Source organism: Excalfactoria chinensis, chromosome 3, assembly GCF_039878825.1.
Source record: "Excalfactoria chinensis isolate bCotChi1 chromosome 3, bCotChi1.hap2, whole genome shotgun sequence".
Lineage (NCBI taxonomy): Eukaryota > Metazoa > Chordata > Aves > Galliformes > Phasianidae > Excalfactoria > Excalfactoria chinensis.
Window position 1 is genome coordinate 45,489,027 of NC_092827.1, and position 16,544 is coordinate 45,505,570.

At 39.7% G+C, this 16,544-nt stretch overlaps 1 protein-coding gene across 1 annotated transcript in view; it reads right to left on the reverse strand.

Moving 5' to 3' along the window:
- CEP85L (centrosomal protein 85 like) overlaps positions 1-16,544 on the reverse strand; it is a 103,661-nt gene that overhangs the window by 29,246 nt on the left and 57,871 nt on the right. The window contains exon 4 of the mRNA XM_072333183.1: positions 1,241-1,362. Within this exon, the coding sequence (XP_072189284.1) occupies positions 1,241-1,362 (122 nt within the window). The remainder of the gene's footprint in view (positions 1-1,240; positions 1,363-16,544) is intronic.

Consider the following 16,544-nt stretch of genomic DNA (forward strand, 5'->3'; position numbering starts at 1 on the left):
AGCCACTTCCTACTTTGCGGACCACCTTCCACTGCAGGGGCAGGAAAATGCATGTTACCAGGTGTCTAAGCTGATCTAGGGAAAATGATGCTGGCCAGCAGAGGTGACGGTCAGATTGCTAGGGGGCAACAACATCTTAATTCACCACAATTCCCTTCTCTGTTGCAAGAGAGGAAGGAACAGATTGAGCACAAGTGTAATTCTGCTGCCAAAGTTGTCCATTTCCATCCAATTAAGGGAGAAGAACTACCAGATGAAATTAAAAAAAAAAACAAACATTCAGATGCCTGACATTCTTATGATTAGCACACACCTGCTTTAAGGCAGTTCTACCCAGGCTGCAGAGCAAAGTATCAATAGGAGGCCAAAACTATCTCAGGATAAGAACAACCACTACTTTCAGTCATGAGTCAAGAGTTTATTATTAAAACGCAGACTAAGCCAAATGATAATTATGTCAAATACAAAAATACCCTTCTTAAATGTCCTACATCCAAACTCTGCAGCTCCTGATGACATCTGATAATTTAGTGCAAGCTTCATTAAGCTCAGGCCCTTTATTAAAAGCACAGTTTCCTCATTAAGGCTTAATATGATTTAAACATCTAGAACTCTAGATTATGTAATCTGCACTAGAAACTTACAGTAGTGACTTGCTGCCAAATTCTATTTTAGATTGATAACAATTTCAATTTGTAACTACGTATTTCTTGATATGAAGATAATGATTTTAGTATTTTATTGTTTGAACAATTTGTTTGAGCAATTAAATAGGATTTTCCTAATTTATGTTTCTTCGAAGACCAATTTCTCAGAGCTCCAATTCTCAGCTGGCTTCAGATATACTGCATTTCTTTCTTTTCCCATGACAAGTAAAATCTGTACAAAGTAGTTTACCAGCTCTCAGCCTGTATCAATCCCAAGACCCACGTACAAGCAGAAATATGTCCAATATGAACATGAATATTTGCATGAAACTAGACTGGGCAAGCTGACAGCAGAACTAGCTATTGGTTTTGCACTCCCTTTTCCATTGCAAAAGCCTCAAACCCCTGAGTAAATTCCCAAATTTGTAGAAGACTTTTAGTAAGCAGCCTGTCTTCTCTCCTGGCAATGTCTAAGTCCCACATATTTTGTGCATAAGTACTTGTTGGACTGAAAGCTAACGGTTCTACTGTTCCAGTTCCTACATTGCAGCTTTCACGTCATCTAAGAAATGCAGCAAGAGCAGCTTACTCACCGGTCGATCACAATCTCTTTCTGTCTTAGCAGCCCCTCTTTAATTTTCATTAGAGATTCCCAGTTGCTGAAGTCCTGATACGTGGTAGCTGGGTAATTCTGACGAGATGTTCCAGTTGGAACCTGCATAAAACATTTCTATGATTAGCCTCCAAAACAGTAAAAGTAGACGTAGACTATTTCCTAGATATTGGGGAATTTACAAAGTGGACTAATGTTTCAGAAATGTAACGTTGTTTTGTGCTTTATTCAGTTTTACTTCATTTAAAACAATTACATTTGCACACTTTTTTAAACAGACTTTAATCCAAACTAAATGACTTAAAAAATGTTTTATAATGATTAATGACTTTATCACTTTGAAACTCGTATGAAATGAAAAGCTCATTTAGAATTTAAATACATTATTAAGACAAACAACAGAAAACGTTCATATCCCACTGCAATTGAGTCCTGGAAATGAGACAGCCAAATAGCTTTAGATCTGCTTGATAACTGCAGATAACACCACTCCCTTCACTTGTTAACTCCCACCTGTAACTTTAGCAAACAGGGAAATAGCCTTGAAAGTGTTTGCATTTGAAATACAGAACATGGGAATACAATCCTGGTTAAATTCTCATTTGTTCCAAGAACGAAGTTTCAGAAGTAGCAGATTACAGGCTGGCCACTGATACTCTCAAAAGCCAGGCAGTTTGCCTCATTACAATCTGATCTGAAGACAACAGTTAAGCTGAATAGGAGCCAGCAAGAACATGGTTTAGAAGAAGAATAAATAACTGGAATGATAAACAGGGAATATTTTTATACTCAGAATATGAAAAGCACTATGAGTCTTTGTGTCAGAAATCCACATAAGGGAAAGTTTAATTTAGAATTTTAGCATACAGATGGAGACAACCCAGCATCAGCTGCCGTGAGCCATAATCTCATCTTCCACTGTTTTTCTCATCATTAGAAAAATAACCGAATCACAGAATGGCTTGGGGACCTTAAAGCCCATTCAATTCCAATCCCCTGCTGTAGGCAGGCCTACCACCCATCAGCCCAGGCTGCCCAGAGCCCCATCCAACTCAGTCTTGAATACCTCTAAGGATGGGACAGCCACAGCTTCTCTAGGCACCCTGTACCAGGGCTTCACCACCCTCTAGGAAAAGAAGACTTATCTTTTTATTATCTGGGAGTAACCTTGAACTATCGTGCCTCTGATTTTTTGGATGAGGACAGAAGAAGAAAGTGAAAATATGGCTAAATTTGGTTTAAAACTTTCAATACAGTTTTTAATGATATCTGAATGGGTATTGCTCATTTGTATTTGACTGCTTTAAACACTTAAAACTTATAATTAACTATATTAAGACTGAGACATAGCATGAGATATTATAGTTAGGTCTGCAACATTCAAGTTTCCATTCAAAGCTATACTGAATATAGAGAAATTACTGCCTAAACCTAAGGATAACAATGTGCTGACATCATAAACTCCTGACAGCCTCTTCTGTAAGTTGAGGGAGTATGCTTCCCCCATTCAGTCTAAGGACTGAACTGAACTAACTTGCTCATTGACAAAATGAACCTGAGAAGGCAGAAACACATTTTCCTTCATTTAATATGTAACTTAAAATTAGGTTTAAGAAGACAAAATCAACGAGTTCATGATTATTTTAAGACTGTCACCAAAAAATATAAATAAATAAATAAATGGAATTAAAAAATCCTATCACGTCTGATTATCTATTTCTGGGAATAATACTTCCTTTGCTTAACAATTTGGAGAGCTTCAATAGTAAAATTTGTTACGAATAACTTAAAACAACAAACACATTAAACATCTAATGTCAATGACTTAAAAATAACAGCCAACAAAGAAACGTCCGCATCTATTTGAATTGTACCAGCCACTTTCAAACAAAGCAAAATAAACAAACGCACATCTGGAATGCAGCAATTGGATGCTTTAATGTCAACTGTCTATCTACCAGGATGGTATTTTAGCATCACATTTTAATAGAAAGGCCAAATTGACAGAAGTAACAGTGCCTCCTGAGGAACAGTAAAATGTGAAATACTACCACATTCTACCCTTAAATGGCTCACTGTTATATGACTATGATTACTATTTCTTGCCCTCTGCTCACTCATGACTACATCCCACAAACACTAAAAAACCATCAAAAGCATCTAGAAACTCTCTCAACTGTTGTGCCTAAAAAGGGTGCCTCGTACAACTGCTTGCTGGAGCACACTTAGTGAAAGTGTTGTTCAAATAAAGCTTTTTACATCTGTTATTTCCAGTAAATCTATCAAACTTATACTTGTTCAAAGAAGCTATGAAGATTGTGCCCTACTGGGAGGTAAGGAAAGAAAAAGCTGGGTTAAGATTTCCCACTAACTTGTTAACCAAGTAATAATTCCTTCCTGTAAGCACAACACATGATTAATCTTCCCAGATCTATGAATGAAAAATTAATTTTGTCTGCGTTGCCAATACCAGATCACATAACTTCAAAGTAGTCATCAGTACTTACAGAATACCACAGGATTGTCACATATTGTTCTGTATTACAGTTATTCTTGTGACTGCTTGAATTAATAGTCACCAGCATAAAACTATTCCAGTCAAAGTCTCTCTTAGTCACATATGCCATGTCATCCCAAGTGACAACATCAGTTACTAACATTGCAATTTGAGTCACAAATTTTTCCTTTGCTTCTCCCATTACAGCATTAATTGTTCTTTTAATATGTCCACTTCAGTACCCTTGTGCTGCAGTCAAAAAAAGAAATAAAGAAAAAGAGAAAAGGAACAGTCCCAAATGAAGTTGGATCCTTGTTCCATTTTCTTTCCTTCTCAGAACCAGAAATTCCATCTCTACCCCAAACCCTCCCCCCTGAAAAACAAACAACCCAACAACTAAGCACCCACAGCTGTTTGACATTACAAACAGAAAGTCTAAGGCTTTATAAAGCCAACTTATCCTATTTACTGAGCAAGGCGAATTTTATCTTTTAAGATCAAACTCTAAACCTTCAGAAAAGTAATTAAAAGGGAATGAAAATGGAATGAGATTACAGACAACTATTGAAATATAAAGCCATCTTAACTGAAAGCATTTTGGAAACCACCCTAAGACAATTCTTCAAAGCAAGCCCGTTAGTTAAATCTAGCATATACGCAAACTATATACTTAACACTAAAATTAAAAATAAAGACTTCAACATAGTCATTTGAATAAATAACTATGTAAGAAGACAATGAAATATTAAAAGTGCTGAAAAGCAAGGCAATGCATTTTACAAAGCTAGGAACTGAGTAACTGTTTGCCAAGTAGATGCTAGTGGTAAGTTCTTAAAAAATATAACACATAATGCCTCCTTAAGTTGACTGATCAAGGTGTTCGTTGGAATACAACTAAATCTTATGGAGCATATGCCTGCTGGATATACACATAACAACACATAAAACACTATTTTACATTATCTCAACTGCCTGCGTTCTTCAAGTCATCGCTCTGAAGAGACAAAAACAACAAAAGATCTTTCTGATATCGCATTTCAGTAATTTAAAAAAAAAAAAAAAAAAGAAGAACCTGCTAAAAATATTTCTTAGCACTGCCCAGAATAACAAGACACTTCACTTATTTATGAGCACATGGTGTTGACTACTCCAACAACCTTCTAGATGCTTTGAATGGCGTGGCAGCACGCAGGTGGTCCACTTATATTTGAGTAGTTCATCTCTTAAGGACATCAAGCCAAACAGAAAGAGCAAAACATGTTTTTAGTACTCACAGGCAGAAGAGCAGAAGATCACTCCCAACTCCAAGTACTCAGTTTGAATCCTCCACAATACAAGAAAGCACATGCATACAAATAAACCTAACTCGAATTCTTTTCCATCTGGCCCCCAAAACAGAACTATTTTTGTCAACTGGCACCCTTTCTGAGCATATCAGCCTCGGACTAAGAACATCTGCTCAGTTAAAGCAGTGGTGTCCAAATATTCTTGCTTGTTTCTTTTTGAAAAGGGCTTGGCCTTGATTTTCATGACTTGGCAGGCCTTCAAGTCAGTGCTGAGACATAGCTGCTGGGAAATAAAACTTAAAAATCTTTGCTGTACTAGCATATATGTAAATATTTATTGCTGGAATACGCATTGCTGACTGATTCCGTCATGTTTCTTAGCAGTGGGAAAATAACATTTCTCTGGACTACAGGATAACAACATCTGGATCATTTAGGCCAATAATGACTGTGATTTTAACTGCAGTAATCAACATTATCTTCTCCATAGTTTCTACCCAGAATAGTTCAGTGTTTCAGCCTACTGAGAAGCATTCCACTCCACATCATAATATGCTGTACTGCAGAGTAGAAGAGTAGTCCAAAAATCTCAAAATGACATCTACTGCAAAAACAACAACAAACAAAGCAGTAGATTTTGAATTTTGAAGCAGCAGTTCAAGTACTTTAACAGTATTTATACTAATACTGTAAAGATTTCACAAGAATGATCTCTTTTGGTCAATGTCTTGCTATCCACCTTCTGTTGTGAAGTTTCACTGACATTCATTACTTGGAAGAAAACCAAGTCTGTGTACCCACATACCCCCAGTGCAAAGAATCAGTGCAACCACGATCAGCCACACAGCAAGCAGCTCTCTTTGTAGGACTGTCAGAGAGGAGAACACTTCAGATTCCCTCATGAGCTGCACCTCAGGGACTCACCTCTTGCTAACCCATCTCAATATGTGTCAAGGACACCAGCAAACCCACACATGCAGCCACTATTGAAGAGGTGCCTCTTGCTCTTTCTTCCCCTTCAACATCTGTGAGCCAGCACAGTGGTAACTGATGAGCTCTGCAACAGCTCCCTACTCACAACAAGGAAATAAGGATTTACCCATCCCTTCCCTCCCTAGATTTCTTCTCAGCATCAGACAGAGTGCTTTGGAATGAAACAGATACTTTAGTCAAGACAGTTGTCCAAGACTGCCTTTCTGCCAGCAAAGCAAGATGGGGCTAGTTTTCACACTGCACAAGTGACCTAATGCTGAATCAGACCCTACTTTTAAATGACCTTATAGCAAAGCAAGTAACCATTTCTGCAAGGAATCGTTTCAACAGAAAGGTAGAACTGTGACTGAGCAAAACACAAGCTGTGCCTTGCCCAAATGCACTAGAATAAGAAGCTGCAAAGCAGCATTAAAATACATTCCCCAATGGGTAAAAACATGAATATGGATCAAATCAAGAAATCCTGACTTGCAGCATCTGTGCTTTACCACCACCACCTCCTTACTGCTCCATCTTTAACATTTAGGGGAGACAGTGATTCTGCTCAGCCCAATATAATCAGGGAAGTTCCTGGCCCTGACACAAAAGCTGTACCATGTTTTGCTGTGCTTTTAGAAATATGAAGCAGTCACGGGGGAGAGAAGAGCATCTAATCATGCCCTTGCACCCCCACTCCAGCACTGCTACTTGTATTGCTCCTTGGGGAGTTTTTTGTGAGGAGGAGACGAAATCAAAATTGAAGCATATTTAATGTGTACAGTACTAAGAACCACCGATGTATTATGAAGAGGTTAGCAGGGAGGGGCAAAATATGAAATAACAACAGTGACAAAAATCAACAAAGCTTGGAAAAAATTCTGAAGCAGACTTTATATAGACATATAAACTACAAAGTAATTAACAAAAGAAGGAGACAGGCTAGCAAGGAGAATAAACTTGTCAGGAGCTCGCAATTTAAGCTGCCTGAAAACAAGCTTAATGTAAGTCTGGACCGCCTACATAGGGTTTGTCAGGTCACAGAGAAAGGGAGAGAGGGAAGGAATACAATGGTGACTTCAAATAGATCTGGAATAAACCCAGCTGGAAAAATACGTTCAGTTCTGGGCATCATACTAATAGAAAGTCACTGAAATAGTAGAACGTGTTTAAAGAAGAGAAATCCTAATTATCAGAAAGCTTAGTAAAAATAATTATGAATAAAGAACTGAATCATACAGACAAAGGCTGTAGAAGCATAAAAGAAAACAGCAGATAATTCATTTTCCAGGCTGAGAATACATATACAACCAGGAATGAAACCTGGGATAAGAGTATCAGGAAAATAAAGGATAAACTAAAAAGACTGGGAAAAGCAACTAAGGCATGTCACAAGCAATCAAATTACATTCAAACTTTAAGATCTACACTGAATAAATTTTAGAAAACATGAGGCAAGCAACAGCATAGGTTTTACACAGAGAAGTTCTAACAGCCAGCCAGAATAGGAGATACACTTGCTGGCATCCTGATTTGCGATAGCTGGTTGAGTACTTGTAAGCCAGAGTCTTAAAACTGACTAAACAATACAACAAAAAATGACAGCTTTCCCCCTATTTTCAAGTGTTGCTGTTGGGTTTTGTTTGGGTTTTTTTGCCATTACATAATTAGATCAAGCCATGTTGGTCTTGAAGACTCATTCAGGGTCTTATAAAGTAAGCCCATGAAATCCTTTGCTGGTGCTTTGCCCTGCTCCCTCTCACCTTCATTCAGAACTGCGACAGTGAGATGTCTGAATATACAAGTAGCAGCCAATGTGCCTCTTATCTGTTAAGCAGTTGCACTATTGCATCTACTGTATGACTTCTTAAACATTTTCCAGCAAAAATCAATAACTGTAATTAAGTCTGCAGTGCTGCAGACAGGACATGACCTACACATTTGGGCCCTCAGAGACTCATCCCACACCAGCCAGTGAGGAACCTGTCCTCTACAGTGCTGCCATTTGTGCATTTCCTTCTCCCAGCACCACTGGTACTGCAGCTTCTAATCTGTCAAGGCTGGGTCTGACAACTGCAGAGAGGGAAGCTGTGATTCCTCACTCCAGCAGCTTACATCAGGGTAGTGAGTTGCTGGGATACTGGCACATAGAAACGAAATACTGTGGCCAACTCTGCTGATCACCTCAGAGGGAAAAACACAGCACTGCTACTACCAACATAGCTGCACGGCTCTGACAGCAGCTACGTGGTCACTTAGGGTAGCACACACATAGGCTGCTATCAGGACAGACCTTCCTTCCCCTCTCTTTGACACTCATACCTGTCAGCCCCTCCCTGCCTGTACACACATGGGTTAACTGCATTGGGTTCACCACACCAGGCCATGATATCTCATGCTGGCACACGCTGCTACGTAGAAAAGCAGCATCTGAGATTACATGCAGTGGCACAGCTTTGCACTGGGTGAGTATGAACCTCAAACTGAGATATCTTGACTTCAGATGGTGCCAAACCCCCCAGAGACTATCCATTCGTGGAGTGGATATTTTCTAAGCTTCCTAATCAATGACTATCAGCCAACACGTGGTGCTCAGAATTGCAAGTTAGTTCGAGAAAATGACCTTCCACATGAAAGTGCTTTCTGAACAGCCCAGAGCAGATTAGCTGAGTGATAGCAGCACGCTCAGGGCCCAGCATCACAGCCCCAGCCCACAGGCAAGGACTGCACATGTCGGTGACCCGAATGCAACCAGCAGGAGCTGTGGAAAAAACCCAGGCAACACACTGGAATATGAGACAGCACGGGGCAAAAGTCTCAACCAACAAACTAAGTAGTCAACACAGTGACTCCCAGGAGGCTTGGCAGGACAGCCCCTGAAGTGCACTGCTGTGTGTGAGAGCAGGAGGGTCACGCTGAGACTGGACGCAGACATTCAGCCCTCAGCACCTTCCCACATCAGCCACTCTGAGCCACTACACTCCAGCAGGCTGCGAGCAGCAATTCCAGAGCTGCCAGCTGGGCACCTTCTTTTGCCTATCTTCCCAAGAGCAATTAAACAGCTCCTGCTTTTGTGTGTTGCTATAACATTGCTCTATAGTCCACACCACACCAATTTTATTTTTGTCAAAAATCCTTTCCATTTATATTCTGGCAAATGTTATGAACACAAAACACTTCTAGGTGCCACTTAACGTGACGTTAAAAGCAACAGTGCCTGGAATTTTCCACTGATAACAATTGGGGCTTTCCTAAGTATAGAAGCACTTGTTTTATTAAGTGTTCAGTTTATCTTCGCATTACAGTTTAATTCAAACGTTCTCTGTTCAAAAGAAACCAGGAGATGAAAGGGAGCTTCCACAAGAACAACCATAACCTTTTTTCCTTGAAGCTTTCAGGGAAACAACACAATGAAGTTAAATTCACTTCTTGTGTTTTGTACTCTGACCTGAAAAGCAGAATGCCAAAACAGTGACTATAGTTGTTGGAAGCCCATTAAGTGCCCTCCGTTTCACATGCAAAACAAAAGTAGGGCATACATTATTCACTGAAAGACTTTATGGGCTGCATGAGTAAGACAGAAATAGATTAGAAAAGGACTAGTTGGGGAGAAAATGTAAGTCACAAATCAATCATGAATAGAAGCATCTCTGAAAGTACAGTATCTTGGTCATTTGCACTCAGACACCTACTGACCAGTTCTGATCACTTATAAAAATGTCTTCGTTAAATAAACATCATTGATATCTACAAACATCGGTTTAATAACACCTGTGTCAGTTGATTGTTCATTACTTGAATGTTATTCCTGCTTACTCTCAAAGAAAAGTAGATGCAAAAAAGTGACCCAGAAAAAAGCAAAAATACTTCTGTTTTTGCCAGCTTGCATGAAACTCTGCAAGGATATGCAGAGCGGGCACCAGTATTGCACAGAAATGGACAGGAGCCCTTTTCTAACAAGAGGATAATTAAAAGAGTTTAACTTAAGCAAATATTAGATAAAAGGAATGAAGATTTAAAAGACCCTACTCAAGCAGAGCATCAGAGTCTCTTGACATGCAAACGTGTTGAAAGAGAGGGGTGTTCCACTCAATGTAATTTGAAGCAGGAGTAGCATCTGGGGAAGTGAACCTCAGGTGATCAAGGGCCTCTATTTTTCAAATGGATGATCTTTAGATTCTGTGAGGAGTGTCAGCCCCCAAACCAGAAAACAGGGCCTCTCTTCATCTGCAGTGTTCGGTTCAGCTTTTCAGGACTTTAAAAGAAACATTAACCATGAATTTAACATTCATCAGATTTAACAGAGATTAAACACAAACAAAAATCTCCCACAAAAATAAAGCATAAACGTTCAAAATATTTACATGAAAACAAAACCAAGTATTCACACAAATTCACAAAAGAACGCTTTATTTAAAAATAGCAATCCAGAACCAGTCTCAGTGGGCACTTGCACAAAGAATGGGATCCAGACAAATTCCTTGTAAACTATGCATTTCAAGTTTTGCAGATGCAACTTCTGTATGTGTTTTAACTGAGAGCACCTAGAGAAGATATGATCTGGTAGTGACCTGCCTTCTCTGCTACTTTTTACACCCTTATGTGGATGAACCCAAACCAAAAACAACATAACACCCCACAAAACCCAATCACAGCTAAACACACTTCTGTTGCTCTTCATCTCTCACTACCATGAACACAACGACGATGGAAAAAGACAACAGCAGCACACGGATCACGACACAACCAGCAGTCACTCAGGCACTTGGACCATAATTCTAAAAGAATATATTTCTTCCATTCTGTGTTTTGTCGTTTATTTGTAAACCTCTTGTGGAAACACCACAGACCTGTTTGCTTGTTTGTTTCCCCCCACCAAAATTTAGAACGAATTACAGAGGCCTTTATTTCTGAAAAATCAACTTTTAGAGCATCCAGTGTCACGTACTTGAAGATTCCGGCCTGAAATGTCTGCACTGCTGACATATATAAGAAACCCAACAAGCTTAACACAAGATTCTCTTTAAACTCTCTAAACTGGGAACCACACAAGGGTGGAAGACAGTCACATAACTTGAGCGTGGAACAAGTGACGGATTCTTAAACTGTTTGGCTTCAATCCAAATTATGAACCTTTTCCACTTGAGTCTATGAGGGGTACTTGAAACACACTTGTCTCTAACAAAAGCGGCAGGATGATGTAAGGGTGCATTTTAACACTGGTGTCAGTGTGTGAAGGTGTTTTCCTTCTTTAAGAGATAAATCAATGGGGGCAGGCCTAGCATCTTAATATAAGCAGAAACAGCAGAGAAAAATCACACTAAAAATAAATAGCGCTTCCACCTCCAGCAGTCAGCACGTCCCACTCGCAGGTCTCTAGAGATCTTACAAAGAAACTACCTTTATTAGTCAAATTTTACAGAAAGGATATTGAGATACAAGTGAAGACGCTTTTATCCCCAAGGCTCACCAAAAAGTACCAAAATGCTGCAGATTCTCTAGTGTGGAAACCAAGTTTTCTAAGCAAAATAGTGGTTTTGTCAAACACAAACAAGACTATTCCTGGCTAAAGAAAACAAACCAGACACTCGTTGAATTAAGTATCTGAATTAGAAAAACATGGTCATATCCATCCAGAACATTTTTTAAGCTAAAATAAAGATCAAGCTGTGTCTTCTGTGTGAAGAGTATCAGAAGCCACTTTTCATCCCGCTAGAAAATGCTGTAGTGGTGCATTACACTTCAGCCTGAAGCAGTCCCCTCCTGCCCACTTGGCTGGAGAATCCCTTTTGTCCAATATAGAGAGAATAAAAGGACAACAGAGACATCTGCAGCAAACCCTTCCAAAGACAGTACAGCAATAATACTAAACATTTGGACAGAACTAAAAGCTGGTTCAAAACTGTATATGCAAGTCTTTATCCAGCTTCTCTATCATTTATGCTCAAAATGGATGTCTTACAGTCTCTGAAGAAACCAAATATGTCCTTAAATGTGGTAATGTAAGTGGGACTGAAATTCATTATTCTTCAAATTCTAGTCCATAACTGTCTCCATTAAGCTATGCTCTATCACTCATTAGTCAAATTCAAATCTGCATGGCAAAGTTTCTGTCCTCCAGCGAGCAAGAAGAGGACTTTTATCAGGAAGCAGCTGCCCGCAACAAAATACATAGTTAGGAAATACTTTCAAGATAGGGAAATCTGCTCCTTTAACATAAGAGATGATCTGAATTAGAAGAGTAGATCACTGTTTTATTTTGCCACCTTGCATAATAGTGTACAATAAAAATACAAAGTATTATCCCTCAAATTCTGAGGAAAAAAATAATAGAGTTTAGGATCTTAATTTTTTGGGTGGCATGAAATAAAATTTATGACAAAGTGTTTTTTCTTTTCTTGCATATTTAAGTATGAAACGAAATTCTATTATTGAAGAAAGGGAAGGAAAGGCTTTATACTGTTTGAATAAAATAAAAACTGAGAGGAGGAAAGATATTTCTCAATTGCATTTCTCAAATGTTCCTCTCAAAGTAGGACCAACTAAGAATTAGCATGAAGAGCCTTCTGGGTACACCAAATTTAGATGTCTGATTGACACTGTCTCCATGCCAACCTGAATGATGATGTCTATCAGGCAGGTGGATGTGATGTTGGCCACTAACCTACAAGCTGCCCCTCCGCACCACAGGGATTGGTTTCTGTAATGTCCCACACAAGCGAACTTTTCAGCTTCTAGAAGCTGAATGGTGAGTTCATCATTTGTTTGTTTCTGCTCAGACAACCTGCAGCTGGAGGTAGGCAGCAGCTGAGTCCAAACCCAGCCATTTCTCTTCTGTTCTGCTGCTGAGGTGGAGACAGTCCAGCATCAACACTTGGCAACTGAAACATGGCTTCCAACTTTATCTCTCCTTCATATGCCTTTGTCCCGCCATTCATCCATCACTCATAACATGTCAAATAACACAGCTAATATCTGTGCTTGCTAGAACAGTTTATCTCAAAGACACTCAACACAGTTTCTTAGGTATTAGGAACTCTGCATACCACCTAAAACACATTATTCAGCTTAGTCAACTGAGGACACCAGTAAACAAAGGCAATTCCCACAAGCATTTCATAAAAAGGAAAAAACTTTCCACCCTAATGATGATCATGAATGTCTTATTTTGTACCACACTGATACTTTGAAGGCACTTTGCACTACTGTGATTAACTGCTACTATTCAAGTTACTAATTATTTTGACCTTCATTAATCTCTTTTCACTGATATATAAATAATCAAGTATTCGAAAGAGCAGGTTTTTTGTGCCATCAATGTTTTGCTGTAAAAAAGAAGTCAAGTCTGTGCTAGTTCAGTTGCATCCAAGGCAAATGAGTTCTCTGCAGGGGTATGGGAGGCTACCATCAGTTTTCAAAGCCAGGCAAATTTCTTGTTTCCCTGCTTCTCTCATAACCCCAGGCCAAAGCACCAAAGACAATGAACAGGTCTGATGCACTTGTGAGTTCTGCGATCTGCATTAATAGTCAACAGTCCATGCCTGTAACACCAACTATACTGAAAACATTCAGGCTGACCTTTCTGAAAATGTCTTTGGTTATTAGTAAATCAGGCAACTAGCCCTGCCAGAGCCTTCAACATACCCAAAATGAGAAATAGTTCAGCCCAAGTCACCGTTTTCTTTTCATACAGGTTTGTTAATCACTTTGCAGTGCTATACTTCAAAAGTTGCAGGTTCAAAAGTGAGTTCATCTTGTTTATAACAAAGAACAAAATGTGAGGATCAGACTACTTAATGACTGTCCAATGCTTAGCTGAAATAAACACTACTTCTCCCAAAAGAGCTGAACATGACACCGAGAATACATTTCTCAGCAGAGCTGTCCTCTACAATACTAAAAGAAGCTGTAAACATCACAATAGTAGGAGGAAAATCTGCAGCCTCAAAAAGGCAAGTTTTTCCACATGCACCTAGAAAACACTGATAAATGACTGTCAGAGTCTAGTCATATTCCAGATCCAGGTAAGAATCACTTAAAGCATTAAAGGACGCATCAGGGAGAACAGAAACATTTGGGTCATAGATCTATCAAATTCAAGCAAGAGAACACAAAGTTGTGAGCAATGTGAGCATCTCCAAGTTGATCAGGCTATCTTCTCACCTGCTGTAAATATGGACTGCTGTTCACACTAGTTGAAAATAGTGCTTTGCCTGTATTTTTGAATATAAGGAAAAACCTGCCCTTAAGTTGAACTCAGTCTTCAATACAAACATTAACTGAAGGATGCATGCCATACAATATAACTGAAAGATGCATTTCCCTTACCAGAGATCATAAAAAAAGCACCTCACAATCCATATCTGCTGATGGCTGGATTTCTACCCTTGTTGCAGGATTCAGAATTATAAGTTAGAAGGAGCCCACGAAGGTCACAGAGCATATGAAAACACTGGTAATGATGTTAGGACTCCAGCAGCTTGGTGCCATGACCACTGCCCAGGGGAGCCTGTTCCCGCACTCGATCACCCTCCAGTGAAGAACCATTTCCTAACTCCCAACCTGACCTTCCCTTGAAGAAGCTGCAGATCACAGCACCTTGCAATGTAAAAATGATGGTCAGCAGCTTTGAGTGTTTAAACAGGAGACCTGGAAAGACCCAAAAGGACTTCACCTCAACAACTGTAAAATTTCAGACGCAACAATATAAGGACATAAAACTATTAGGCAGTGTCCCAAAGAGGGCTATGAAGATGGTGAAGGGTCTGGAAGGCAAGCTGTATAAGGAGTGGCTGAGCTGAGCTTTGTTTCAGCCCAGAGTGGAGGAAGCTGAGGCCTCATGGTAGCCTACAGGTCCCCATGGAGAGCAGAGGGTCAGTGCTGACCAAAAGGAACAGCATGGAGCAGTGTGAGGGAGGGTCAGACTGGGTGTCAGAAAAAGGCACTTCATCAGAGGGTGGTCAGGTACTGGCACAGGGTCCCCAGAGCAGTGGGTATGGACTGCACCTCAGAATCAGTTCAAAAACTTACAAGAGGAAAGCTTTCATTCCTGCGTTCAACTTTTGTATCTTCATAACTTCTCCCTTCCATTCACTTCTAATGGCTTTAAAACCAAACATGCAACACAAGGCTGTATGATATTGTTAACGTACCCTTCTTCAGTATGAGGAAAAACCGGTGCAGTGCTATGAAATATGGCAGTAACCCAAGTACGCAGACTCACAGCTGAATTTCTTTACCTTTATAAGTAATGAGGCTTGGGTTATGGTTCGCTTCTATGCGGTGTCTCAGATTATCAACAGGTCAAACACTGACATCTCAAACTCTGCACACAGGTTATTCAGTTAGCAATGTCTCTACAGTTGACGTTTGCAAAACCAACACATGAAAACAGAAGGAAAAAAAAAAGATAGGAAATTATTGCTGTTATGGATACAAGTCTTACTATTACTTAAATGGAGGAGTCAGTATGCTGGAATATAACAATCTCTTTTTGGACATTATCCCAAACATCAACCGAATCTCCAAATAAATTTATGAGAAGAAACATGCTCTGGTGGCAGATCTCTAATCCCACTGGAGAAAGCCCAGATCATCTCCATTTAAGGTCAAGCAAGTAACAGCTGCACATTTTTGTTCCCAAGAACAAAATAAAGCAGACCAAAAACCTCCAACACAAATTCCTTTTTTAAAAGCTGTTCCCTTCTGGTCTCCGTGGGTGCTCAGACTTAAGCTACCAAGAAGGGAACAGAAGAGCATGCAAACGCCCTCACACACGTGGGTCCTGCTGCCCGGTCCCTGGGCAGCACACTGCCTCACACAGGCTCTTGCAAGCCCCACCAGGGTGTGACACCAAACCAGCCTGGACAGGATTCTGGGGGAGATGGTATCCAGCAAGTCTCTTGCCAGGAAAACACCAATGCAAATCCAATGCATTTGCAAGATTGGGAGAACTTTATTGTTATTTACTGAAATAAGACTGGAAATGCATTTAATGTAACATTTCTTATCTGAGTTAGACACATACAGAAGGCACGCATTACATTTCTGATGAGGTACTACCATTTGCATTAATGCCTTATCGTTCACGACTAAAAACCATTCTTTAAAAAGACGACTATGCTATGATCGCAGCTCCTCACTTGTCAGTGGCTCAGTAACAAAAATGAGCGCTCTTTAAGGGCATATCATGTTTAAAAAGCTCTAGAATGCTGATTACAAGCATTTCACCAACACAAAAAGGCGAGAATCAGGAAAAGAGTAACTAATCCTATGATTTTAGGATGACTCGGTCAAAGGGAAGAATTGACATTAGTCACTGCAGTGCTGGGTGCAGGACTCTAATAACAAATAGAAGGTGTGAATTTCAATAGTAACAGTTGTACAAGTTTCATATTACATCTTGCAAAGATAGCAGTACTTTTGCTGGAGGATAGCAAGCGATAACATGAAATTTCCCTCACAAAAAAAGGTCAAACACAGTTTGCTTGACCGTTTTAGATTTATAATGTTAATAAGGCCATTACAAGTAA